At 39.8% G+C, this 27,282-nt stretch overlaps 1 protein-coding gene across 5 annotated transcripts in view; it reads left to right on the forward strand.

Moving 5' to 3' along the window:
- LDLRAD4 (low density lipoprotein receptor class A domain containing 4) overlaps positions 1-27,282 on the forward strand; it is a 280,021-nt gene that overhangs the window by 111,900 nt on the left and 140,839 nt on the right. For all 5 annotated transcript variants that reach the window (XM_083747042.1, XM_083747040.1, XM_083747041.1 and 2 more), the window contains one exon: positions 9,510-9,650. In XM_083747042.1, coding sequence (XP_083603168.1) covers positions 9,510-9,650 — 141 coding nt within the window. The remainder of the gene's footprint in view (positions 1-9,509; positions 9,651-27,282) is intronic.

The raw sequence follows: 27,282 nt of genomic DNA on the forward strand, positions 1-27,282 counted from the left end.
ATCCACTATTTCGTTTAGAATATTTTTTTCTTGTTTTCCTCCTCTAAAAACTACGTGCGTGTTATGGTCTGGTGCGTGTTATAGAGCGAAAAATACGGTATGTCAAGATGCATCAGTGTGGTTCATGTAGCAAGCCTTGTGATTTTTTTGAGCATGGTTTATCAACTCCACTACGCAGTCTGGAATTCTCAACAGCACTTGGGTGGGCAGGAAAGGGTAGCATATGGGGCAAATCTCATGAAAAATAAGCTTAAAGCTGGTTCCATTTTCTGGCCTGTATCCAATGTTCAGTGAGTATTTCAAAACTGTATTGACAGTTTGGAGAGATTGTCATCTTTATTCAAAGGTCTGATTGAGTCACCTTTATTGAAATTTTGAAATATGTGATTTTTTAAAAAACAATTAATTGGTTAACAGATCGATTAGCCACTTAGAAGCCAGACAGTTAATTGATTCAAATCTTTAATTGGTTGACAGCTCTAGAAATTAGAAACATGCTGTTGGGAAAGAGAGGGAGAAAGCACTGAATGCAAAATGTGTTTTAAACGTCAGCAATCCTTTGAGACATTTATAAAAGTTAAAGTCTGCAAAGGTGATTATAAATTTCATTGTGGGACAGAGTTATGTTAATGCCTCCTTGGCACATAGAAATATGCCATTGTGGATCAGTGTGTGAGGCAAAGCAGCCAGTGCATTTTGTGTGTCTGGTTTGTGATGGTGTCGGATTGATAATCACATTGACCCAATATTTAGCAACCCATTCTAACTCTGCTTGCTGTGTCGGCCTAGTTGCTTGAGATACTAAGAAGAGATTTTATTAGTTTGAAAAAGATCAGGAAGGTAAATAAGGGGAAGTGATGTAACAACTTCATGGCAGTCTCAGTATAGAAGAGGAAGGTCCCTGAAAAAAGTAATACCCCCCTCAAAAAACGCAATACGTGTCTATATGTTTACCTTTTTCCAATACATGATTACATTTTCCAGTATATAGTTGAGCTGCTGGTAAATTGGAATCACTACAGTCTTATCATCATCATCATCATCATTATCATAATCCATTTATTAATACCCTGCCTTTTTCCTTGACAGGGACTCAAGGTGCCTTACAGATAAAAATAAGAACAGCTAAAAACATAGACAAAAGCGATAATTAAAAGCAATTAAACATTGATAGAATTAAAACTATCTATTAAAATTTCAAAACCATACAGCCCTTTTGTTAAAAGCAGCCAGTTCCCCAAAGCCTGCTGGAACGAGAAAGTCTTTTACCTGCCAGTAGAAGGACCACAAGGAGGGAGCCAGTCTAACTGCTCTAGGGAGGAATTTTCAAATTCTGAAAGCAATCACCAAGAAGGCTGTCTCTCATGATCAGTCTTACGATCTGTTGTATCCATTTATTTTTCGTTCACATATTGCTACTTTTCTCCATATGAATGTGAGGCTGTGCAAACCAAATATGTTTGCATAGGCAATTACGTTGGTGTTGGTAACGCTACCAAACTTGTGGACCTAACGTATTGGTAAGTTAGTACATGCACTTTCATTATGTCTGCAATCTCCTGTGAAGGTTTGCATGGGTGAAATAGGCTGTCCATACCAGCCATTACAGCAAGCACATTTTGTGTACCACCAGGCAGAACTGCAACCATAACGTTACTGAATACAGGAAGTTCATGGTTTAAGCTCTGTTGAGCACTGAGATGTGAAATGTGTGAGAGAAAAGCCACCCCTACTCAGCATCTCTGAGCAGACTATCCACATGCGCTACTGTAAGCCTGTTCTGAACTTGCTGTTGGTGTTTGGATTATTGGCCTCATGTATTTCATCTGAGCAGAGTCACAAACAGAACAGAGGCAGACTCAGAGTTATTGTTCATTCGGTTTAATAATTCCAATGAGAGGAAAGTATATCTTGACATGTAGCAATTTAGGGAACGGTTTAGAAGAGTGGGGACAAATGAGCTATCTGCAGGATAAAATAATGGATGCCAAATGCCAGTTGTGGCACTACTATGCCATTTGCCAGTTGATAACAAACAGCATTATTATTTTGCTATACTCAAGGACTGGCTTATTGTGGGACCCGGGAGATTCTTCATTGCCACTTTTTGATCAGTGATGCTGAAATTCTAAGAGATTTCCCTTATGGCTGCTCTGCATCTGCTCATGATCAACAGCTGGAGGTGCTGGAAGTAGTTAAATTCACATGATTAGAGCACAAAAATTGACGTTAACAGGTGTGTGATTATTTGGCATACCCTGAAATTGTTTTGGCTCAAAACACATATATGAACACCCAGCTTTTGTCACACAACATTGTTTCAGTCAAGAAGCTGACACTTAGGGTTAAACTAATTTTGTGTGCTAGAATGGCTGGGGTGATTAATTTCTCACTGTGATAGTAAAATAATTATAGCACACTAAATATGTTCATGCCATTATAGGACATGAGATGGTTTATGGCTTCTCTATTTTTTAAATATTAAGCAGATATTTAGAAGTTAAGATTGCATGCACATTTTAAACACATCTACACCGAAGAATCCTGGGAACTGTAATTTAAGGGTGCTGTTAATTGTAGCTCTGTGAGAGTTAAACTATAGTTCCCAGGATTCTTTTTTTTGGGGGGGGGGCGTTCTTTAAAAGTATGTTGTGTACACAGCCTAAATTTCCCTTAATTTCTTTTGCTGATATTGAAGATACAAACTTTTGTCTAATGATCTCATGCACTGTGTACCATCTGTTTCCATAAAATATCTTCATTGTGAAGGGATACAGTCCAGTCTCATGCCTCTATTTATATTTGTTTTTAAAGGAATAACTGAAGATGCAAACTTTCTTCCTATACCTTTTTATTCTAGACTGTTACTTCCTTTTCAGTGATAAATTGGTTGGGGGCCATGACTTTGACTTCCTTCTAGATTTCTTTCCCGTTAGATTTTGGGGGAAGGATTATAGATCGGACTGCAGTCCTCACGTACCTAGGAGTGCATGTCTACTTCTGATTGCACTGTCCAAAAAGAAGTGAAGTTAATTTCAGCTCATGGCACAAAATTATATAATTGTACTGTTTCACTGACTGCATAGTCACATTTATCCAAAGACCCTTACTTTCTCTAATAGACAGACTGTCTTTCATAAGCTATTTCTTATTTTTCAGAACTTTTTATGTGCTCCTCAGGGACATTGTGGTTTTGTGAAGATCACACTGCCAGGTTACTGGTTTTCTGAACATGTTGTAGCTGCCCAAACTGTTTACCATATGTGGGGATGTGTTTTCTGAGTACAGTCCATTTTATTCATGCTACTTGATTATTTTTCAAATTGTGTATTTTGTGATAAAGTTCCTCCTGTTAGTGTGTGTCTGTCTGTCTGTCTGTCTGTCTGTCTATCTATCTATCTATCTATCTATCTATCTATCTATCTATCATCTATCTATCTATCCCTGCTATTTTGATTAATATGTAGAGACTAGAAGAGCAACAAATTATTTTATTCATTGCTTCTCCCTGGCTACTGTTTTTGGCTGCTAGGTAAGAAACCTGGAGAATAAGGTCTACCTTTAAATTTTCACACAACAGCATGTGACAAAGAGATGCTAGCACCCCACTAGGTGAATTCCGTTTAAACAGTGGTTTTCAGCTCACTTTCTCTCTGTGTCCGTGTCTTGATTTTCTGTTTTGCTCCTTCTACTGCTTCCAGTCCTTCTTCCAGTCCCCCTTTCCTAGGAGAGGGGAAGATATGTCATCTTTCCTGGGCTCTGATGGGTTTCTCCTTCCAAACCATTTCCTAACAATTAGTGTCTATAGACATTTCCCTGGACATCCTGAACCATGAATAAGTAATTTGCATGTCAGAGGGTATGGCCAGGTCAGTATTCATGCTGTTTTGAAACAAACTAAAGGCTTATCCACACCTACCTTTCCTCTGCTCTTTCCAGGCATAGTCCATGCTTTAAAGCTTCTCCCCTCTTGACCTCTTAGTGTTTCCCCAGTCAGTTTCATTTCCTTTCTCACCAAGAAGTGTGCTTGTTTTGGGGGACAGGGTGGTTGCGGGTTTTAACTTTTTGGGGAACAAAAAAAACAAAACAAGGGGGGAGAGCTACTTGTTTGGAGTACCCACCAAACTGATGCACACTTAGTATATGATACTATTTATATCGTCAGCCAAAAATTTCAAGGCTGTTAAGTACTGATGTCTATCAATACCCTATCCCTACCCCCCTCATAGCTGACCTTATTAAAAACAAACAAACAAAAAAACTGGCAGCATTTACCTGTAAATTAAAGTGCCTTATGCAGAACTGGATGATAAAACAATGGTGGTGCTGTTTGTATTATCAAGCCTAGTGCAAAGGAAAGTCTGAAAGCACTAACCGTAATGTAATGGGATGGGATTGTATACGGGTGAGTAGACACAGCATGTGTAAAATAAGCATTGAAAATAATAATGGCATTACATTTCACAGTTCAGCATTTAATGATTACCGCCCCATCAAGGTATATATGTATCAAATTCTTTGGCCACAGTTTCTTTGGTACTTATCCAAAAGCCTACTTACTATATGTATTTATTACATTTTTAAAAAGAGAGGGTTTTTTTTAAGAACAATTTGTTTCGAAGCTGCAGCTTACACAGAATGCAATGGCTTGCTTTCTAATGAAGCTACCCTATCGGCTGAACATTGCCTTCTGGGCACTCTTTAAGGTGCCATTTTTTAATCCATAAAATGCTCTATGCTGCAGTTCTGCAGACATTTAGGCTACCTAAATCTCATGGAAGGCAATAGGTTTTAGAGAACCTACCCCTATGCTTTAGCTATTGTATCCAGGTTCATAGGGAGTTATACTTGAGTCTCCTCACTTTTATTAAACTCTCTTCTCGTGAAGGATCACCAGAGCCGGAGCATTTTTCCAAAGTTGGTGCAAAGTTATTTTATTCAGTCTGTCATTGACAACCAGCATCTCCCCTTGGCAGGAAAGGTCACACCGCTGAAAAGCTGGAGTTCCTACAGGCACCTGTTTCTAATTGGTGTAGAGGGGGAAATTTATAAAAGTTGGAATTAGATGGCAATGAAATGCACGCAGTATGGTAAGTAGCAATTCAATTGGGACACAAATGTGTGCAAACTAAGCACAGTGCCCATTCACACCAGCAGTAATAATCAGTTTAATATCTGATGAAATTGTTTTGTTGTTTTTGGACTTTGTAGGGATGCAAGCCTAATGATTTTTTTTTTAAACCCAACTAATCTTTTAATCCATAGCTGCTAATACTTCCTACCTATAGGGGTTAGGGTCTGCTCTGTAACTGACCAGCCAGGATTGCTGATTGCCACTTGAAAGTGGAAATGGAATAGCTTTGAAAAGTTATTTATAAAACACAGTCATGCTGGATTATCTTTAAAACTTAGATCACCCTCCCCCCCTCTCCTGTCTAGACAAGCTGTGTTACAACTCAATTTATTGAGATCTCTTTGGTATGTCATTAGACACAATTATGCACCCTGGGTTGGTTTTGATTTCCTTACCAGTGCAAGTTTGAGACAACTGACGTGATTCCCAACAGCCTCTTCAATTTTTGTTAGTCACAGAATGATCCTTGGTATCCTAGCCTGCTCCCTGGATAGTGAGGGAATTGCTTCTGAATTTATCTGGATTAGCAGAACCCAAAGGAAATCTATTTGATTGCAGAGGCTTCCAATTATATGATGAGCCCCAGGAAATTGTTACCATTGTGATGGAGTATCTACCTGGTATGGCCCAGAGTCAGATTCCAAGTTCTGGTCGTAGGCTTGGATGGCCTTGGATGACCCAACTTGCCCAGAAGCCACAATGTATGAGGAGCTCATCTTGCCACCGTCTTACCAGCCTGAGAAGGTTGTGTTCTTAGAGTAATTCTTGGAAAATATGATGAAGGGTGGGTAAGAAATCCAATGAATAACAGCCATGGCCCGTTCATCACATCTAGTTGGGCTCATAGGCCAAGTGAATGGCGTTGCTTGGTGCTCATGAAGAGGGATAAACTGGAAACTTCATGTTCTCAGTTTTTCTCCTAGGCATATTTAATTTCTATAGTACAAAAAAAGTATGTTGCATGCTTGGTAGCATAATAGCTCTGTTTAGTTTCAACAGATATGCTTTAATTTGTTATAGCAACAAATTTGTATGTCTACTTGTACAGAATCATGCAGTTGGAAAATTGACTTAAATTTTCCCTTTTTCTTGATGATTTAAATTGCCTTGATTTAAATCACTGCACCCTAACTAGGCTTGATTTCTTTAAACAAATCCTCCCTCCTGTTATTGGAGGGGGGGGGGAGAGGGAAATTTCAGTCATTAGTACTGAAACACTACTGTGAATGGGAAAGTAAGGCTGCACTCCTGTACTACTTACCTGGGAGTAAGCACCAATGAATTTGATGGGGATTATTTTTGAGTAGACCTGTATATGATTTTAAGAGAATTGTTTGAATGTATATCTGTTTATAAAGGTTTAAAACAAGGGGAAAGTGTCGCCAAAGATTTCTGAAAAAGGCAAATAAGTAATTTCAAAGAGCTGAGAGACGTTTAAGATAGTGTTTTCATAAATAGTGTATATATGTGGAAGTCAGATGTTCTGCATTTATTAAGAGTATCTGAAACTACTGGTGCATGGAAAATACTTTGGAATAGGAGAGACTTAGCTCAAAATGTCATTTAGACCAACAGTTTTTTATTATTATTTACATTTCCTGACCCATGCTGCATATATATTCTAGTTCAAAAGAGACTAATGTGTCAGTATCAGGGGCAGGCAGAATATAGATTGGGATCTACTAAAAGATCTATGAGTGATTTGCAATAGACTGGAAATAATTTTGTACTCTCAATTGTTTAACAATAACAATCAAAATGATTCTCTGCCCACCACAATCCTTAATTGCATTACTGGCGTGAAGAAAGCTGGCAGGGGTAGGGGTGGGGAATATAGGAGTGGATTTTTGAGTAGCAGAACTGTGAGTTCAGTTCTGATGTTCCTAATACATTTCTGGGCTTGGCATTCCTTAATCCTAAGTGTTTGTGTTTCGTACCTGCCTTCAGTTGGCAGATCCCTGGGTTTTGGTAAAAAACGTAAGTAGCTCTCATAAGCCTGTAGTCTGTTCACCGCTCTTCTGAGTAGATGGATTTCAGTGGCATTGTCTGTCTATCTTCCTTCCTTCCTGGCCTTGGATACAAGTGAGTTTAGCTAAAAAGTAGACTTATTATAAGTGGCTTCATGAAAGAATGATGGAGGCATGAATTGTCTGAATGGTACAAGCAATACTTGTTAAGTTTTCAGCAGAGAGCTGTTGCAGTCTCACCATTTGTGATTGGGTTCAAGCAGTGAACTGTCTTAGTATGGCACTGGGATGGGAGGCCATCTCCCAGCTTCAGTTGTGCATTTGAAACATGGTGGTAGTCATAAAAACCAACTGCTAGGGACCCCTGCCCCCAAAGTTGATGGGCATTGCCATTCAGATGGTGTGCATATGCCACATCGTGTAATTGATTATGCAGTGCGGGGCTTACCCCTCCAATATTTTATTCAGGTTGGCACCCCTAGTGGGAGTAACAACTGACTAAAGTGGTTGAAATCTAGTAAAATATGGATTGCAGGGCTGTCTATGATTCTCCCTTATACCACTCTGTTGGATTGCAGGCCTTGAAGTAGTGCATATTATTACTCTTCGGTACATTTAATTAAGGCTTTTAGACCCTTGCAAATGAAAAGCAGGCTCTTTTCCTCATCAGCCTTTATTTAAGAAAACATTCCTTTAATCTGAAATAATGATAGGAAACTGAAAATCTAGAACCAATTGGGCTAAGCTTTTTTTTTGCCAAGCTAAGGAAGATCTCGAAATGTATTCAGCAGCTTGGCAATACTGACATTTGGGAATTGAGCACATAGGGTGAAACAGTGACTGTTCGACTGTGGCAGTCCTCCAGTTTGTTAATCTCCATCTGGCAGTTGAGAAAGGTGGGCAGAGATATAATTTTATGGGCCTGGATGGATTTGTGCATATTACAGTATCAAAGCTGAGACATTTTGCAGCTTTAAAGCCTTGTTTTAATGCAGGGAACTAATGATTATTATGTCTTGTCCAAAGCTGGCAGCATTCCAAGCAGACACACAAGCAGACAGCTCTTGCCTAGTATGGATTCAAATACAGTATACATTATATATAATTTCTAAAACCACACTTCCCACTGTCCTAGATGCTGAATGTGGTTTAAAAGCAACCAGCTTTGCAAAGAACTTAATTTTTGAATGTACACCCAGTACACACTTGAAATTAAACAAAGCAATTTCACCAGTTTTCTGCATATTTTAGTAGCAAATAATCAATATATTAAATACAGTTTGTAGGGGGGCTGTACTGTTCCTGCTCTGCAACTGACACTTTCAGATGTGAAAAGCTTCAAAACATTTTTTAAAAAATAATAATCATGAAATGCAGATTTAGTCATCACAATCCTGGATTTAGTGATCCATGTCCTTGTTTCTGGGTATGGAAAGGAAAATAGCTCCTTGTGTTTACCAAGCTTCATCTACTGTACAAAGCACTTGGAGTTCCACATATGTGTCAGATTCTGGACTGGGAAAAAATGGAACAGGTGCTTAGTCTATGATTAATCTGCTCTTTTTGGCTGTTTGGTATTATATTAATTCTGTTTGTACTGCTTTGATGCATTTATTGTATCTTGTCTTTGTTATTTTATTGACAACTGCCATGGAATTACAACGTGATGAGGGACACTTTATAAATCTGTTAAATTGATATATGCACATATATAAGTAACCTCCTTTCAAACTCTTCTTTTGATAGCTGCTTTCTGCATGTTTATTTTAAATACTTGCCTTAGCCTTGGTTTTTAAAAGAATTCAAGAGAATGGCTCTGATTCAGAGATGCACAAAAATTAGTAGCATCTAATCTGTCCTATTGATTTCAGTAATTCTTAAACACAACTAAATTGGGCTGTTAAAATGAAACACAGAGACTTAAGGCCAATTCCCGTGTGTGATGTATGTGATAAGCTGTAATGATCACTTCTGCATCTACTAACTCATGAAAAGCAAGATGGGACTTAACAAAAGACAAGACTGCAGTTCTGATGGGTTGCACACAATCTAACAGTCGTGGATGACAGTTGTAAATTATAATATGGAAAACCTCACTGTGTGAATTGTGAATTGGTACCTGGGCTATAATTCTGTATAATTTCAAAACATAAGTGCCTAACTTGTTTATGCTGCATATTGCCATTTTGTAATTTCTTGTGCAATTTAAATAATCAGTAATTAAGATGGTTATTAAACTGTACGGCAATACAGGACTCCAAAGGTCAAATAGGAAGAAGAAGAATCCTTTACATCATCCCCCACATGTAGAGATGAATTAATTTAAATAGTTTTAAACCTTGATAGACAATGAAAGAACAAATTAAAAAGTACTCACATCTTCCTTTTTCTTCTGCTGTACTTTTCAGAGTGCAAATTCACCTGCACCAGTGGCAAATGCTTGTATCTTGGCTCACTGGTCTGTAACCAACAAAATGATTGTGGGGATAACAGTGATGAAGAGAACTGTCTGCTTGTAACAGAGCACCCACCTCCAAGTATCTTCAGCTGTAAGTACCTCACCCCTGTATCTATGGACAGTTATGACGTTTGCTTTGAAGTCTGTTCTCCTTCTCATGCTATTCTGCAAAAGATTTGAATGAAAGTAGCAAGGTGTTTCCTACCCAACTCCTGTTACTACTTCTATAATTGGGTTAGACTAAAAACATAGCTGTAGTTGTGACTTGCACTTTGCATTTCTCTCTATAATGCGCTTCCTTAGAGCTTGAGTGTTTCTCACGGCAGCTGCTGTTTTATAAGTCAGCCAGATGTGCGAGAATTGTTCTTCTAAAGGCAGAATTGAGCGGTACTTCATATGGACACTATACTTCTGCCTGTTGCATGACTGGGAAACATTGCTATCAGCTCTCCAATGATGGAGTCCTCCAGAATGAGCCAGCGTAATCCTGAGGATCCACATGGCAAGTTGCTCTATACATGAGCTACAGTGAAGTCTCCTGGACCAGAAAATAATATCAGACTGGCCCTTTGTACTGTTTGCCGGGGGGAGATAAAGCTGTTCCTTTTAAAACAGAGAAAGCAATATGCACAGTCTGCCCGTATTGAAACTCATATGTTTTTGTTCTGTTATATATGTGCTGAAGATGCTTTAAAGTGCTTCTAGGTTGAGATAGAATTGGATGGGATGTAAAAAAATGGGAAATATTCCAGCTGACAAGGTAACTGGTGTGCATTTGATATCCTCCTTAATGGACTTCCGAATTAAATATTATTTGGCTATATTTCAGAAGGATAATCTTTTTGAATCCAGCTTTTATAACCGAGAAACACATATTTCTTAATAGTGTAGTATGATAGTATGAAACTAGTATTTTTCATGTGATTCAGAGGTATTTGGTTACTATAATGCGGCCATAAAATATGTGCTTTCAGATAGAATATAAATTAGCTGCATTCAGTAGTAGTTTTAAAGGGAAGTCGTGCTTTCAGCATGTGTTTTATCCTGTGGATTTTCTTCATAAATGCATTTATGAAAAAAACAACCTATGACATTCTGTGGCTTTACTTTAGTATGTGCGTCTTAAATGCTGTGCTGGCTTCATAAACACAGTTGATTTAAGTTGTTGCATTCTTTGATCTACAAATAATGCCTTTGCTCCAAGTTAAGTCTGTCGTGTGACTAGTTTTGTAGCATGACCTGTTCTTTGGAGCAAAAGATGGGTTACTATGGACATTTCAACATTTCACCAAAGATGGGCAGCCTATCAAACTGAACTGGCTTCTGACATCTTAAAAAGTGTGTGATTTCTTGAGAGAATAAATATTGGGTAGTGGGCATAGATATGCACCTGAGTCATGACAAATGGCTAAGATTTTATTGCCTTTTAGCAGAAGGCAGCAGGATTGGGATTTGCCAGTGACCCAGCACTGGTAAAGGGCATGTTGACCCAACTATTTTGCCATTGCCAGTTTGTATTGGGAGCTCAAAAAAGTCAGAATCAATGTGACAAAATTCCTAGTTTGAACACACTGTTTCTTCCAGGTTAAGGTAACCAATTTAACTGCCCCTAAAGGTTTGCCCATTTCAGGCCCCCTCCCCAGATTTGTCTCAAAAATGAAGGACAGGCTATTGAATGGAAAATATTTATAGAACTCATACTTACAGAACTCATACTTAACAACATGTATTGGCTATAGAAAGAAAATATTGATTGAAAAACAAACAAACAAACAAACAAACAAACAAACAAAAACAAACATACCAAACCTCGTAGAGAGAGAGAGAGACTGCCACAAAAAGGTTTTATTGAATGCTTGTTCTGTCAGAGCACCTACACAAACTTCCCTGTTAATGTCCTATTTTAGTTACTCAAAATAACACGTTGTTTGTTGGTTTCTAAGGGTAATCAGTTGTAAAAATTATGCTGTAAAGAACAACAACTAGCCTTAGGAAGGACAGACATGATGTAGTTACAAATATTAAATTTGCCAATGCTACCAAGATTTAACCATTGGGTGTGACTCAAGACGACTCCACATAAGTTGCCACCAAGAGCAGAGGCAGCTTTCCTTAGAATTGCCTGTTGCGGAGGGAGTGGGCTATTACCCTTATTGGGCTTCCTGTAGGCATCTAGTTGGCCAATGTGGAAAACAGGATGCTGGATTACTTAGGCCTTTGGTCAGATCCAGCAGGGCTCTTCGCCTGTTCTCTTTCCTGCAATCTTACTAAAGCTGGTCTATGTCTGTTGTTGTATAACAAAATCATATTTCTGACTGAACTTTGCAGAGCACAATAAATTGCACTTATCAACACTGAAAGCATTTTATATGAAAATTATTTAGAACCAAACTACACTTGATTGCTGCAGGGTCTTCCCAAAGCACATATAAATTTATGGTCTCATTTTTAGAGCCTGGGAGGGGCTGCTAAATCTTCCCACAGACAGTCGCTCTTGGTACTTCTTACCCAAGATCTGGTACCAGGAATGGACCCAACAGGGTTTAGGGTGGAAAAATGAGTCCCTACAACAAGATTAATGTAGCAAATGAAAGAAAGATAACAGAACAAGGTTTGATTTGGTTACAAATGACCACATTTGAAGTTTTAAAGTTGGAGGTCTGTGCATTCTGATGGCTTGGTGGGTAGAGCATGAGACTCTTAATCTCAGGGTCACATTGAGCAAAAGATTCCAGGATTGCAGGCTGTTGGACTAGATGTGCTAACTATGATTATATGAAATCTGTACATGTTTTAGGCATATTTTCATTGATAAGATTTCTTAAGTTTATTTAGTTGAAAGGGTTCTCTGATAAAATATTTAAGCAAGTTTTTTGGGGCCTCAGAGAAAAAAATGTGTCGGTTTACATTTCTGATAGATAGCAATACTACAGGCAATGCTATGTGTAATAATGGCAGGCCTGCTAGTTTAAGCTTCAGATCCCAAACCCCAAGGGGCCTTCTGGCAGTTCCCTCACTGTGAGAAGTGAAGGTACAGGGAACCAGGCAGAGGGCCTTCTTGATAGTGGCTCCGTTCCTGTGGAACACCCTCCAACCAGATGTCAGGGAGATAAGTAACTATAAAACCTTTAGAAGACACCTTGAAGGCATATTTTATTACAAAATGTGCATTTAATATGTGTGTTTTTTCTTATTTTATCTCATAATACGCATTTTTAGTGCATGTTGGTATGTTTTTGTGAGCTAAGAACTGCATCACGATTTATTTACTTTTCAAGGAACTGTATCACAAAGTTCAAAGAAATGTCAGTTCTGAAGACTGGGAGGTGCATATCAGCTCGGTTCACATCAGAATTCTCAGAAATCGAATTTATCAAGCATCTCTAGCTGCTTCCACAAAACCCTTTTAAAATAACAGAAAATTCTAATCTTGCGTTCAGCTGTTCAGAAGAGGGCTGGATTGAATCTCCTCTGCTTCCCTCTTCCCACCAAACAGTTCACTGTAAGATTCCAGCTCCTTTTAAAAACAGTTACATGTATGCTCTATATTATTGGATCCTGATTGTATAGGACACTATATTTTGTGTAGGAAGAGGCTCTTGATTTGTTATGCTCCAGATTTTTTCCCTGCTCCAAATTTTGATAGTGTTAGGCCAGGTACGGCAATCACAACTTGGGCAACAGTTTTAAATTACTAGGAAAGATAAGTGCTGGGCACTCAGCTGTACATTTAATTAATGCATTGTGTTAGTTACTTTGATTGCAACGTTCTGTACTTTTGCATTAGATCTATCCTGGGCTGGGTTGAGGAGGACATGCTTAACAACCAAATCCTCTGCTGACAGAAGTGGTAAAGATTTATCATCATATACCTCCTTATAAGTGTTGGTACATTATGCTTTTATAGTTGCCGTGCTCGGTATTTCGATATAATTGGTAAGATCTATTCATAATGCCATAGACTATTAGGGGCAAAGAGACACAGTCAATATTCTTCACAGCTTGAATGCAAAGAAAACAAATATGTCAATATAGTTTTATAGCTCCTTTTCATAATTGTCCACTGTAGGAAGCATACATTTACTTTCTATTTTAGGTCATGGCATGCAGAGTGTGGGTGAGAAGGAAAAAAGTAAAAATTTACGATGAAACTATTCTATAAGTAACTTGAAGTATATTTGCACCCTGAAAAAATATTTAATCAGAGGATTGTGAACTCTAAAGGATTGCAAACTCCATTTTAGTCAGTTTACTGTCAGATTGCATGTTTTGTTTTCGATGATATTACAGCCTGAGGCGATAATCCTGCAAGAAATCTTTGCACCTTTGCTGCACTGGGACTGCTCAGGTGTGCAAAGTTAATTTGTGTGCTTTCAGTACTGGGAGCTCATCAGTTCCTCTGCTGATTTACAGTGGGAATGCTTTGGTGAATAAGATATGTGCTCACATACATCCATAAAATGTGGCCATATGGTGTGCTGTGTGACTTTATACTAAAATAGTCTCTATAGAATATTCTGCATCCATTTGAGATAGCATGCACTGAAATTTTATTCGTCTTAGAATTAGATGAACAGGCAAACCACTTATTAAGGCCAGAGAGTTATAGCTGGATAGCTAGACTGATAATTTGTAGCATGGGTTTCCACCTTCCAAAGAGGAGATAAAGGACATTGTTGATTTAAAATGTTAACTAATTTAAATATATGCAATCCTAGAATAGTATAGTGACTTGCTGAACAATTGAAAAGAGAATGGGAGGAACCTATACCAGGATTTTAGCCTTTGTTTTACTTATTTGCCATGCAAAAGAACACAAAAAGAGATGTGCTGCATCAGATCAAAGGCTCATCTACTTCAGCATCCTGTGCTCACAGTTACTGACCAGATGCCTCTAGGAAGCCTGAAAGCAGGAGCTGACTGCAGTAGCACTTTCCCCACTTGGTTTTCAACAACTGATATCCAGAGACATATTGCCTCTGACACTGAAGGAAATATATGGCAACCTTGACTAGATGCCATTATTCCACCATCCAAGTAGGTGACCATCAGTACATCTTATGAGGGTGGATTACATAGCTTAACATTTTCTGTATTGAGAAGTATTTTTTTCCCTGTGTCCTGAATCTTCCAACATCACTGGATAGTCCTGAATTCTGAGAAAATGGGAGAAACTTCTGCCTATTAGTTTTCCCCCACACCATGTATAAATTGTATGCACATCTATCATTTTGTCCCCTTGCTTGCAGTTTCTCTGCACTAAAAAGCCTGAAATATTGTGACTTTCCCTCATAGCAGAGTTGCTGCAGCCGCATGATAACTTTATTTGGGGGGGTGGGGGTGGGCAGAGCTGACACAGTAACATACTTGTTCCAAACATCAGACCTGGTGTATTAAATGCTTGCAATGTTGGCATTAATCTTATTTTGTGACCCTGTTCCAGTGAATCATGTGGTACTCATCATATGCGATGTACAACCCTGAAATGCTTTTGATACCCATAAAGATCACACAACTCAGTTATGACTTACAGCCATGTATCTGTGGGCAGGAATACAACTAATACATTTCTTTGTAAAATTAAGAACTTGTGTCGGTCTATGGAATTCTTGTGATTAGGGGAGCTCTGATATGCACATGGATGTCTTCAGACCATGAGTAGTAGTAGTAGGTATTGCATTTATATCCTATCTTCCCTCCAAGGAACTTGAGGTAGTGTCCATAGTTTCTCCTCCTACGCATTTTATCCTCACATACCCCTGTGAAGTAAGTTAGGCTGAAAGTGAGTGATTAGTCCAAGGTCACCCAGTGAGCTTCATGGCTGAGTGGGGATTTGAACCGTGGTCTCCCAGGTCCCTGCACTCTAACACTGTACCACACTGGCTGTCATGCTCCAGCGGTTTGTTCTGTCCTGTGTGTGAATGATTAGGATGCAAAATCATAAATTAACAAAAGCCATATAGGGTAACTTACAGCTTCTGTGAGGATTTTCTGAGGAGACGTGATTGAGAGTAAAGATGGTGAGACGACTTGGAGAGAATAAAATGAACCACCCAGAGAAAACAGTGGAGGAGACTCAATAGCAGCATTTGGCATAGCAACAACAACAACAACAACGTTGGAGAGACTAACTGTTCACCTGTGGACAGCTGATTTATTGGACTCCATCCAGTCCTACTGTTTTGTTTAGATACTAAATGGTATATACTTGTTTGAGAAACAACCATATTATCTGTTTCAAATATTGAAAGGTTAACAGCAGTTAGAAAATTGGCGTGTTACTATTGTCTTGTGGAGAACCTCAGGCTCAGAGGCCAAATGCGACCCTGTAGGCCTCTCTGTTTGGGCCTGAGGCCACACTCCTTAACACAGGGACACATTCCTCACTGGCCTTGCTCCACTTGCTTTTGCCAGGCTGGAATGTGATCCTCTCTCTTGGTTGCCTGGATGGAGAATTTATCACAGAGATGTGTGTGCAGGTGTAGGTGTAGGAGGCGTAAAAACCTCCTGCTTTTGTGTGGCTTGAATGTAGCCTACTGCACAAAAGTAAGGATTACATATGTTGTTTGGCACACTTTTCCCCCTGGCCACCAATGTCTTCCATCACACACCCTGCTTGGAAGAGTGGCTCATGAGATAATGTACTCTGCAGGTTGAAAAAGGTTTCTCACCCCAGTGTATACTGTGTAGCTGGAAACTTGTGTAATATGGGTGCCCAGAATTTAAGGAATACTTTTTTATTCTTCAATACGTGGGACAATTAGAGTTTGTTAAGATGAGGGTTTGTTTTGCTACAAATCCATGAATTACACAGCCTCCGCATGCCCCAGCTGCCCAGTGGAGGCCCTTATATCGCATCACAATAGACTTGTATATGTTTACAATCCTCTCAAGATTATTTCCGTATAGGTAAATGGTAGCATGTGAAGCTGATCTCAAGAACTGATTTTCATTCTTATTTTTGAAATTTATTTAGTTTATTTCTTCTTCCAGGTGTGCTGGGGCTGTCCCACATCAGGAGTGGCTCGTCCATTTATTTAAATATTTAGTAGTCTAGAATAGATGTTAATGAAAGTCTGGCACTGCTATTTTGAGAATTGCAACAATGATAGTAATTTTCAGTGTCAGATTACTGCTTCACAAAGGGAAAGAATCTGGGGAGGAGGAGAGAGAGAAGAGAGAGAGAGAGAGAGAGAGAGCAGAGAGAGAGAAATATTCCAGTTCTAATAGAGTTTGCCATCAGCCTGGCTGTGCCAGACAGATGGATCATGAATACTGTCTAGACACTCTCTGCCTGAGTGAAGCTGTGGTCTCTAAGGACGAACAGTGAGATGTTGGTTTAAGTAACTGGGGGGAAGTAGGACTGCATTCTCCTCTAATCAGATAACAATCAATGCAGATTATGCTTCACCAGGCCTGAGAAAAGGCCCCCTGTTACTGATAACAGGTCAATCGTGATTTCAATTGAAACTTGCCTATTACTAGGCTTTAGAGAGAGAGAATAAAGGATAAGGCGGTGTTGTATGCTTTTATAACCCTTGATTTCAACTGATTCATCTCAAAGGATTTAGAATGATTGGATTCATGGGTGCAAAAGAGGTAGCAGCAGAGAGAAAAATGACATAATTTGACCACAAAATTCATGCACATTCCTCTTTGGTTACCTTTGTTACCTTAGCAACCACGTACGAGATGTTAGCCAAAAGGTAAAGTAATTTTGTCGAGTGATGTAAATCTTAAGGGCTTTAACAATGGCTAGTATTTGGCCATCCTTGCAGCACTCCAGCACCATTCCATGCCGTCTGCACCTGCTAATTATTCAGCAAATATGTATGATAAATGGGTCTGGGTAATTCATGCTAACAATCTGAACGGATTTGCCAGTTGTTATGAGGCTTGTGGCCTATATAAAGGTTTCGAGAGATTCTTGATTGAAACCAATCGCAAATCACCTGCCTCTTTTATGTTTTGGCAAGTGGCAATCTGGTTTGGGACTGCTGCAGTGTCAGGATTTGGAAAGTTGATCCTTACAACCTGCACTCAGGTTTTCTCAGTGAAAATCGCTATCCTGTTAGGCCAAACTTTGCTCTCATTTTTTCTAACAGCAAATAGAAATGGAGGCAGAAGGGAAGGCTTTTGCTGAGAAAAGGATACAGGGAGGAAGGGTTAACTCTCCTGTCCATCAGTGCTTTGGTCTACCTGCCTGCTGCCCTGCCCTGTGACTGCTTTTTGCCAAAGCAGAAAGACACACTACCAGTCACAGCTCCCTGTTTTCTCACTTAGGGCGTGAGTAACTGAGCTATAAACTGAAAGGTGCAGCGCATGTGTGTATACGGATATGGTAACTGAGACAGATCAGGCCCAGTGTAAAATGAAGCAACTCAAATAGCTTTCTCCAAATAGGAAATCTAAATAGGAGCAAAGGCAGAGCTTGACCAAACAGAAGGCATTTCTTTTACAAATTTGCAATAAGATAATTATCCCTCCCCCACTTAGAGATGCTAGTGGCTTCTGCTCTTCTGCATATGCAGTTCATTTTAATATAGGACAGTTCTATATTTCTCACTGAGTAGCACTGAGGCAGCCAGATGGCAACCTTCTTTCCAATGGAGCAGCTATTGTATTTCTGTACAAAAACAAGTTGGAGGAGTAGAACTTGGTTAATTAAACAGCAGAAATGTATGCTTTATCTGCTGATGATGCAGAAGTGGCAAGTTTCGAACTGTATTTTCCCCATAGTCAGATGTAAGAGAAATTGCCTCTGCAGCTTTGTGGCAATTTCTGCATACTTCCCTGGTGTTCCATGTATATCAATATATCCTGTGCAATGTATCATGTGCTCAATGCATGACAGACAGTAGAAGTTCAAAAGGTGAACCCTTTTCCTGCCATGGAGTTGGCAGGCAATGCCACCTGTAGAATTTCTGCCTGTTTTACAGAGTTTAAAGGCACCAGAGTCTTACCTCAGTGGCATTGTTGCTTATGGCACAATTACACAACTGATATAGCTTTTTCCTCTGTTTTGGTGGCAAAAGTGCTCTGTCCCTTGATCATTTTGGTTGTTTTCCAGAATTGTAATATTCTTTTGGAAAATGAGTCATCGGAACTACACACAGCATTTCAGAGTCATGCTATAAATTTATATAAAGACATCATGATGCATCATTTGTTGATTCATTTTTTTAATTCTGAAGATATATTTGTGATACTCCCCCATAATACATGGCTTGTGTTTTTAATTAAAAAAACCCAAACCTTTTTCTGACGCAGAATATGTTTCCAGATGACTGTTCTAGAATACATATTTTAAACTACCTCCCTCTGTCTGTGTGTTTATCTAAGTACGTATGCATGCAATTTTTACTCAGTGTACACTTGAGGTTGCCAGATACAAAATACAAAAGACCCATGAGGCATTTGTAGAAGAGAAAGATGGCAAAGAGAAGTGAATTTTGCCTTCCACTACAAATTCCTTGACTGGGCAGATGCAGACTGATGCTGCACCCCAACAGCTGCTCAAAATTCCTAAACCCTCTCTGAAAGATGGGTTCAAGGCTGGAGTGTGACTGAGCTTGCTCCTTATGAGAACTTGTTTAGTTTTAGACAGTGCTTTTTTCTAAATTAAAATGTTTAGGGATACTCTCATTTTCCTACTCATATTGAAATACTGTCCCTCAATGAAGCCAAACTTAGATTCACAAAATGTCTAGGGGTATGCACCCCCCTGCGTGCCCCCAGGGAAAAAGCACTGGTTTTAGGACTCAGAAAATGTAGGCAAGCTGCCTACATTCAACCCTGAAGTCCCAAGTGTTTTAGCTGTTGTGATTTCTGTGGGACTAAAGTGTGGAACAGAGTGAACAAGTTGCCCCATTTCTTCTCCCCTTAACCCATTGGGTTGGACATGTGCTGGACTGAAGAGAAGCAAGTGGCTGATAGCTAGCTTCCTTCAGCCACCCAAACTTTGAGCCCCAGCAGTCAAAGGGCTTGTGCCTATATTCTGTGGAGATTTTCTGTGGAAGCATGTTATTGGTGTGCATGTGCAATTATTATTTTAGACTGTGCCAGTTTGGGCAGTTTTGTGTGGCAGTGGTGATCTTCTTTCAACCCTTTTCTTTTCACTGTTCAATATTATATAACATTTCTGGGTTTCTGAACTGCACATCTTCACATCTAGCAAAGGCACGTGTACTGCACACATCCACATGAGGAGTGTGTACTAATTCAGCCACACCTTATGCTTGTAGTTTTCACCAAAAGGTGGTCTTCCTTGCTGGTGATGGTCTACCAAGCTTTAAAAATTCTGTGAATTGTCAGATAGCCGCAGTTTACAATTTAAGCTGTACATTAAAGAGGACTAGTGAAATTTACAATTGTTGGTGATTTCTTGTGCCTTGTTTCTTTATTTTTTGGTAATCATTCACCACTCCCTTCTCCAAAGTACTTAAAAGCAGCAAAGCAGAAGCAGTTACGTTTCCACATTTATAGCAATGTGAACACAATCTATTTATTTCTAAACTCCTTTCTGAGTATATGGATGAGGAAGAAGCAAAAAGTTTGAGGAACCTTCAAAGTTTATCATCACCTCTACCAAAGGCCATGTGCAGAAAAATAGCAGGAAGTAAAATGAGAACAAGTGGAAGAGAAAATGGAACAAGAGCTCACTTTTATGTGGATTCTTAAGATAAGATAAGCAAGCAGACTTTGCTATATATGTATTGAATTCTTTTAGAATTGCCCCTCCTTGATGTGGTTGGGTTATATAGACTCATCTTAAACTTTGCTACATGTAACTGCCGGGACGCGGGTGGTGCTGTGGGTTAAACCACAGAGCCTAGGACTTGCCGATCAGAAGGTTGGCAGTTCGAATCCCCACGACGGGGTGAGCTCCCGTTGCTTGGTCCCTGCTCCTGCCAACCTAGCAGTTTGAAAGCACATCAAAGTGCAAGTAGATAAATAGGTACCGCTCTGGCGGGAAGGTAAACGCCGTTTCCATGTGCTGCTCTGGTTCGCCAGAAGTGGCTTAGTCATGCTGGCCACATGACCCGGAAGCTGTACGCCGACTCCCTTGGCCAATAAAGCGAGATGAGCGCCGCAACCCCAGAGTCGGTCACGACTGGACCTAATGGTCAGGGGTCCCTTTACCTTTACCTTTACATGCAACTGCATCTCTGTAATTGTTACAAAATTCAAAAATAATTACAAAAATGAGAGCGAGAACTGTTGTTGTTATTTATTTTTTTCCTTCTCATTAGACATCATGACAAGGAGAAAATACATCATCTTATCAAATCTTCATATCAGTGAATCCCAAAAGCCTTTGAGGCTCATGATGAGCTCTCTCCCTCTTGCCTACTTCCAGGAATGAGTCCTTTATTGGGAATGCAAAGAGGATCTATAGCTCTTCATGCATAGAAACTGAGCTTCAGTGCCCAGCATTGCCAGGCAGGCTTTGGAAAGAGCTGCAGTTATAGTGCCTATTGGGATAATCTTGCAATATTAAGGGATATGTCATTAATCCATAGCTTCCCTTCCTACACCTATGAAGATTTGCCTATCTCCCCTTAAGTTTGTAGACCAAAACTTGGAGAATATGGTTCTTTTTTCCATGTTCCCACTTAAGAAAGCATTTTTATAAAATCACATAGCAGATGCTAGAACATACTGTGTTCTTTTGTTAAGCATCTTTTTTTAAATGACATTTTGAAAGTGGGACACACAGAAACCAATAACTAGCAAAGTTAGTGTATTGTGCACAACTCACCAAGCCATGCTGCTGCACATCGCTCATTCAGTTCAAGGGGCAAAGCATGACAGGCAGCACCCCTTCTTTTGCTGCCTTAGACACGTTTTCATTTGTTAGGGTGGATTGTTAGCATATTTGTGCAAAATCCAAATATAAAATCAGGAATTATAAACCCTTATAAACCTCTGCTGCTTTAATCCTTTTTTTCTAAATTTCTGTTTTGTGAAATATTAAGCAATGATATTTCTTTTAAATAATGAGCCAATTTAATCCTTGGGATGTGAAAATGCTGATTTTCTAATATTTTTGGTCATAACTATTCAAACTCAGTTTAACTCAAGTTAAAACATTTCTGATGTGGTCCTGAAAAATGGGACCCATTGGTTAATATGTGGTAACATGGCAGTTAGGTAGAGGATGTATTTACTCTTTCTTAAAATATAGTCAGCTTAGCCATCTAATTTTCATTTTGTCACTTGTATTCTAAATTCACATATGCTAAATTGGCCCCTGACACCCATTTAAGCTTATTGGAGACTGCCTCTCTAATGTGATTTTTTTAAAAAAAAAATATCCACTTAACCCCAGCCAAGGTTAGGAGTGCAAATATGTGTATAACTGCATACCAGACCTAAAACCTTATATTATCCGTAGCCATACATCTGAGAACACCTAGTTATGAGTTAACTGTTTCCTAGCACTTTACATTTTATATCAGTGGCCCACAAGATTCCTGTGAGAAACCCACAAGCAGGACCCGAGCACAAGAGCCCTCTTCTCTTCTGTGGTTTCCACCAACTGGAGTGAATAACCTAATGAGATGCACACAGCAAAGGTGTATAATTGAAATCTTCACTAGAAGTTGGTGTCTGTTTCTTTATATTGCTGACAGTGCGTGCCGTTTCCTGTGACACCCTTTGCTTCTCCTCCACCAACCACCAACCTTTTTGTCACCTGCTGTGTGCAGAACAAGACTTTTGCCTGCTGCAAAAGAAGACAGAAAAACTAGAATCAAAGGACTGGTACCATAGATCAGTGAACATGTTCACAAAGCACCCAACATCTCCTTTTTATGTTCTTCTTGGCCACATACAAACTAGTTCTGAGATGCACTGGCAACTAGTTTTGGACAGCTTGCTTGAGAAATGTGAAAAATTCATTTTGCATGTGACAGAGCAGCACAGAAGCAAAAAGCACAAGGCATGTGTGCTTCCTGTCCCTTTCATTCCCATATCTGCTAATACCTGTTGCCTGTTCTTTTTTGCCTTCTGGATTGCCTTTTTCACCCCCCCCCCCCATAGCTGTCAACTTACAGATTTGAAAATAAGGGACCAGCAGCCAAAATAAGGGACCTGCAGCGTCACCTGTTCCAGGCACTCCAGTCTTCCTGTTCTCCTGCAGTCTGGTCATACTCATGCTGGTAGCTTTGAGAACACTGTCCAACCAACTTTGTAACCAGAGGTTCAACTGAATAGAATCTGAATAACATGCACCACAAGGCCTATGCAGCCTCAACTGAAGATCACTCCCCGGCCTGGCTTTGTACTGCAAAGTTTGCAGCAGCACGTGCAACAAAATGGCGTCCAGCATTCAAAACCCCCCTCAGCTTGCATTAACTAGCCACACACAAGGCATGCAAGCTCCACCCCCCAGTCGTTCTTAGACTTCTTATTGGGTGAGCAACACAGCCAAGCAACACAGTTGGAGCTTCCTTCCTCCCTGGCCGGCAGAGAGGGAGGGAGAGGAGCTGCTTCCTTTGAAATGTAAGGGACATTTAAGGGACATCCATCAATAAGGGACAGCAACGGGACATGGCGCTGGAATAAGGGACTGTCCCTTCAAATAAGGGACACTTGACAGCTATGCCCCCCCCATCAGATCCAGAATAAAAGGACACAGGGATAGTATCCGTAGAGTTTGTGAATACAGAGTCTGGCACCTAGTAACACCTTGATGGAAATAGAAAGCTGTGAACGCAGTATTAAAATATGCTAACAAGCTGCAGGAACTAATGGGCTGAATTTTTACACTGCAGATGTTCATTCCGGCACTTGTGCTGAGAATGCAGTAACAAATGTGTGGGGCGGCTGTCGACATGATTGTGTTCTTGGCATTGCCAGTCTCTGAAGCACTCTCTTCCTCTCCCCTCCTTCCTTCCCCCCCTTTTTTTTTGCTACAGTTTGGAATAAATTTTATGAAATAAAATAGAGAGGATAAAGCACAACAAAAATTGCGCTTTAGCCTTTGCCAATTCGTACATGGTTGATCTTGTACATGGTTGATTTGCTTACTCTGTGAGTGCCCCTTTTGCCTTTGTTCCCAGCATTTGACTTGACTAGCTTGCTGGAGTCAACTGAAGGTGATTCCCCAGCAGACACCTTCTTGTAATGCTCCTGTGCTCTGCTTAGAGATATTGTATTCTCCAACTGTCTGGTTTTATGCAGTATGTATTTGTATACGTGTGTAAGAGTGAATGTAGAAAGACATTTGGACCCATGCACCTGTGCCTACATACATATTGTGCTGGTAGTAAAGGTAAAGGGACCCCTGACCTTTAGGTCCAGTCGTGACCGACTCTGTGGCGCTCATCTCGCTTTATTGGCCGAGGGAGCCGGCGTACAGCTTCCAGGTCATGTGGCCAGCATGACTAAGCCGCTTCTGGTGAACCAGAGCAGCGCACAGAAACGGCGTTTACCTTCCCACCGGAGCAGTACCTATTTATTTATTTATTTACACTTTGACGTGCTTTTGAACTGCTAGGTTGGCAGGAGCAGGGACCGAGCAACGGGAGCTCACCCCGTCGCGGGGATTTGAACCGCCGACTTCTGATCGGCAAGTCCTAGGCTCTGTGGTTTAACCCACAGCGCCACCCGTGTCCCTTTTGTGCTGGTACTATCTTTAAAATCTCTACTCTTGGGAGTCATGACCGGGAAGCTCTTCCACTGCTGCCACTACTTTTGTCTGCCAGTTTCCATCCTCTCCATGCCCTTTCCCCACACTTTCTCGGTCAATGAATCATTATCAGTAAAGAACACATACACACACAATGCATTATACTTCACAGTTCATGTTGGCATGCTCAGAAGTCCTCTTTCCAGAGAGTTACTGACTTCTGCTGCTTCCCCTCCTGTCCACCTCCTAACCTGTACAGCTAAGAAAGTGTGTGGAAGAAAACTCTCTGATGAGAGGGCTGGTGCCAAGCCATCATTAACCAAACTGAAATTCAAAAAAACAAGAGAGCAGGGTTGGAGTTCTTCACTACTTTTCTGTCCTTGTCTATCCAGAACCTTCACTTGATGGAGTATTTATTTATAGCTGCAACCACTAAAGCATTATTTATTAGCTTCCCTTGGTACCTAAAAACAAGCACATGGGAAGAAATATTTGAAGCTGTGGGCTTTGCTTGGTTTAAATGAGAAGAATATTTATTTGCAAGTGCATGCAGACCATTGAAATCAATAAGTGTAGTCAGGATAACCGTCTCCATGTCACCAACGCAAAAGGCTGCATAGGGCTGGAAACTAATCGTGACATCAGGCACTTGAGGTAGGTAACCACACCTCCTTCAAGCGATAGTGGTTATTAACATTTTGATTGAGAAAGGGAAAGGGAAGGGGATATTTGAACTCCTATCTTTCTCTGCAGGAATGTCTGTACCCTAGACAGCAAACCAATTTACTGGTTAGGAAATTCAGTAAGGCAGAGGAAGGAGAGGAAGGTGTTAAATTCAGATTGATTGCAGGGTGGCAAGTCTTGCAAGCTGGTAGACCTTCTGGGCTTCAAAATGGAATTTTGTACTTTTAAACAGTCTGGCAGCTGAATTCTGGATTAGTTGTAGTTTCCAAGTCACCTGGCACAGTCCTGGGTGTTGTTGCTGGTGCTGGGGAAACGAATTCCCCTGCTTCCAATCATGCAGCTTGAACGGATATGTAACTTCTCATCAGACAGTTCCTGGACCACGGCGGTAGTGTTTCTGGACTCCAGCTTCCATTATTCCTCACCATTTGCCATGCTAACTGGGGCTGATGGGAATTGGAGTTGAGCAACATCTGGAAAGCACTGTGCTGGCTATCCCTGATTGATCATGTTAGGAAACCAAAGCAAACTTCCACTTTTCATAAGCTTTGACTAAGAATGGAAGGATCTAGCCATTTTGGTTTCTCTCATTTGCTCCTTTTTCCAATCTTAAATTCAGTTCCCCACACTTTGCAGCGATTTGATTTTTTAACAAATACTTACACCCCCCCATTATTTTAGTGCAATTTTCTCTTAATAAGCACATCTTTATATGCAGATTTGACTAATGTACACATTTTGGCAAATAATTTCTCCTAAAATTATGCATTTCTGTAGGTTATTTTTAAATATTACATATTATTAATATTACATATTAATATTTTTATGCACACTTTCCCCTAATATATTTTTGTAGTTTTGTAAACATTGCTTGGGTGGAGAGCTACATTGAAAAATTTGGATGAATGTGAATTTAGAAGGACGGTTGTGGTTTAGTTTTCACATTGTTTTGGAAAGTGCTAATTTGATATATTCTGTTTTAAATATAAACTGAATTCTCCCCATCCCTAGTTTTGATTCTGTGTCCTTCCTCCCTTGGTAACCTGAATGCAGCCCTGTAGGCCACCACTGGTTCTTGTTAAACCAGTATGAGTGGTAGGTAAACCAATACAAAATAAATAAGTAATTCTGTTTTTTTAAAAAACAAACAAAAGAAAATGCAAAGCTGTTTGCTGAGTTAGTTTTTTTTTTTTATAATAATTTTTTATTGTTTTTACAAAACAAAAAAAAAAGCAGGGAACAAGGGTATAGGAAAAACAAACAAATCACAAACAGATACATAAAACATGACTTCCCCATACCTCCCCTTCTCTGCATCATTATTTTATAATGTGTCAGCAACCCTTCAGTCAATTTCTCTATATATTCTCATTAAGTTTCCCCCTTTAATTTACGATTTACAGCTGTAGTTCTTTGTTTCTAGCCTCTCGACATCTTAACCGTCCGATATTTTACAATAGTTCTTAAGATATACTTTAAATTTTCTCCAATCTTCCTCCACCGCCTCCTTCCTCTGGTCACGGATTCTGCCGGTCATCTCTGCCAATCCCATATATTCGATCACCTTCGTCTGCCATTCCTCCAGAGTGGGTAGTTCTTGCATCTTCCAATACTTTGCTAAAAGAATTCTTGCTGCCGTGGTTGCATACATAAAGAAAGTCTTATCCTTCTTCGGTACCAATTGGCCCACCATGCCCAGAAGAAAAGCCTCTGGTTTCTTTGAAAACGTCCATTTAAGGACTTTCTTAATTTCATTATAGATCATTTCCCAGTAGGCCTTAATTTTTGGGCAGGTCCACCAAAGGTGATAGAAGGTTCCTTCAGCTTCCTTACATTTCCAACATTTGTTATTGGGCAAGTGATAGATCTTAGCAAGCTTGACTGGAGTCATGTACCACCTGTAAATCATTTTCATAATATTTTCTTTCAAAGCAGTACATGCTGTGAATTTCAAACCGGTGGTCCATAACTGTTCCCAGTCAGCAAACATAATGTCATGACCAACATCTTGTGCCCATTTAATCATAGCTGATTTTACCGTTTCATCCTGTACATTCCATTTCAGCAGCAGGTTATACATTCTAGATAAGTTTTTTGTATTGGGTTCTAACAGTTCCGTTTCTAGCTTTGACTTTTCACTCTGGAATCCTACTTTCCTGTCCAGCTTAAACACTTCATTTATTTGGTGGTAATGTAGCCAATCTCTAACTCTATGTTTTAATTTTTCATAGCTCTTTAATTTAAACTTTTCTCCATCCTTTTCTAACATTTCATCATATTTTAACCAATTTGAGTCCATGTTAAGTTTTTTAACTGCTTTTGCTTCCATTGGTGATAACCATCTGGGGGTTTTATTTTCCATTAAATCTTTGTACCTGATCCAGACATTATACAATGCCTTCCG

Source organism: Podarcis gaigeae, assembly GCF_964106915.1.
Source record: "Podarcis gaigeae genome assembly, chromosome: 7".
Taxonomy (NCBI): domain Eukaryota; kingdom Metazoa; phylum Chordata; class Lepidosauria; order Squamata; family Lacertidae; genus Podarcis; species Podarcis gaigeae.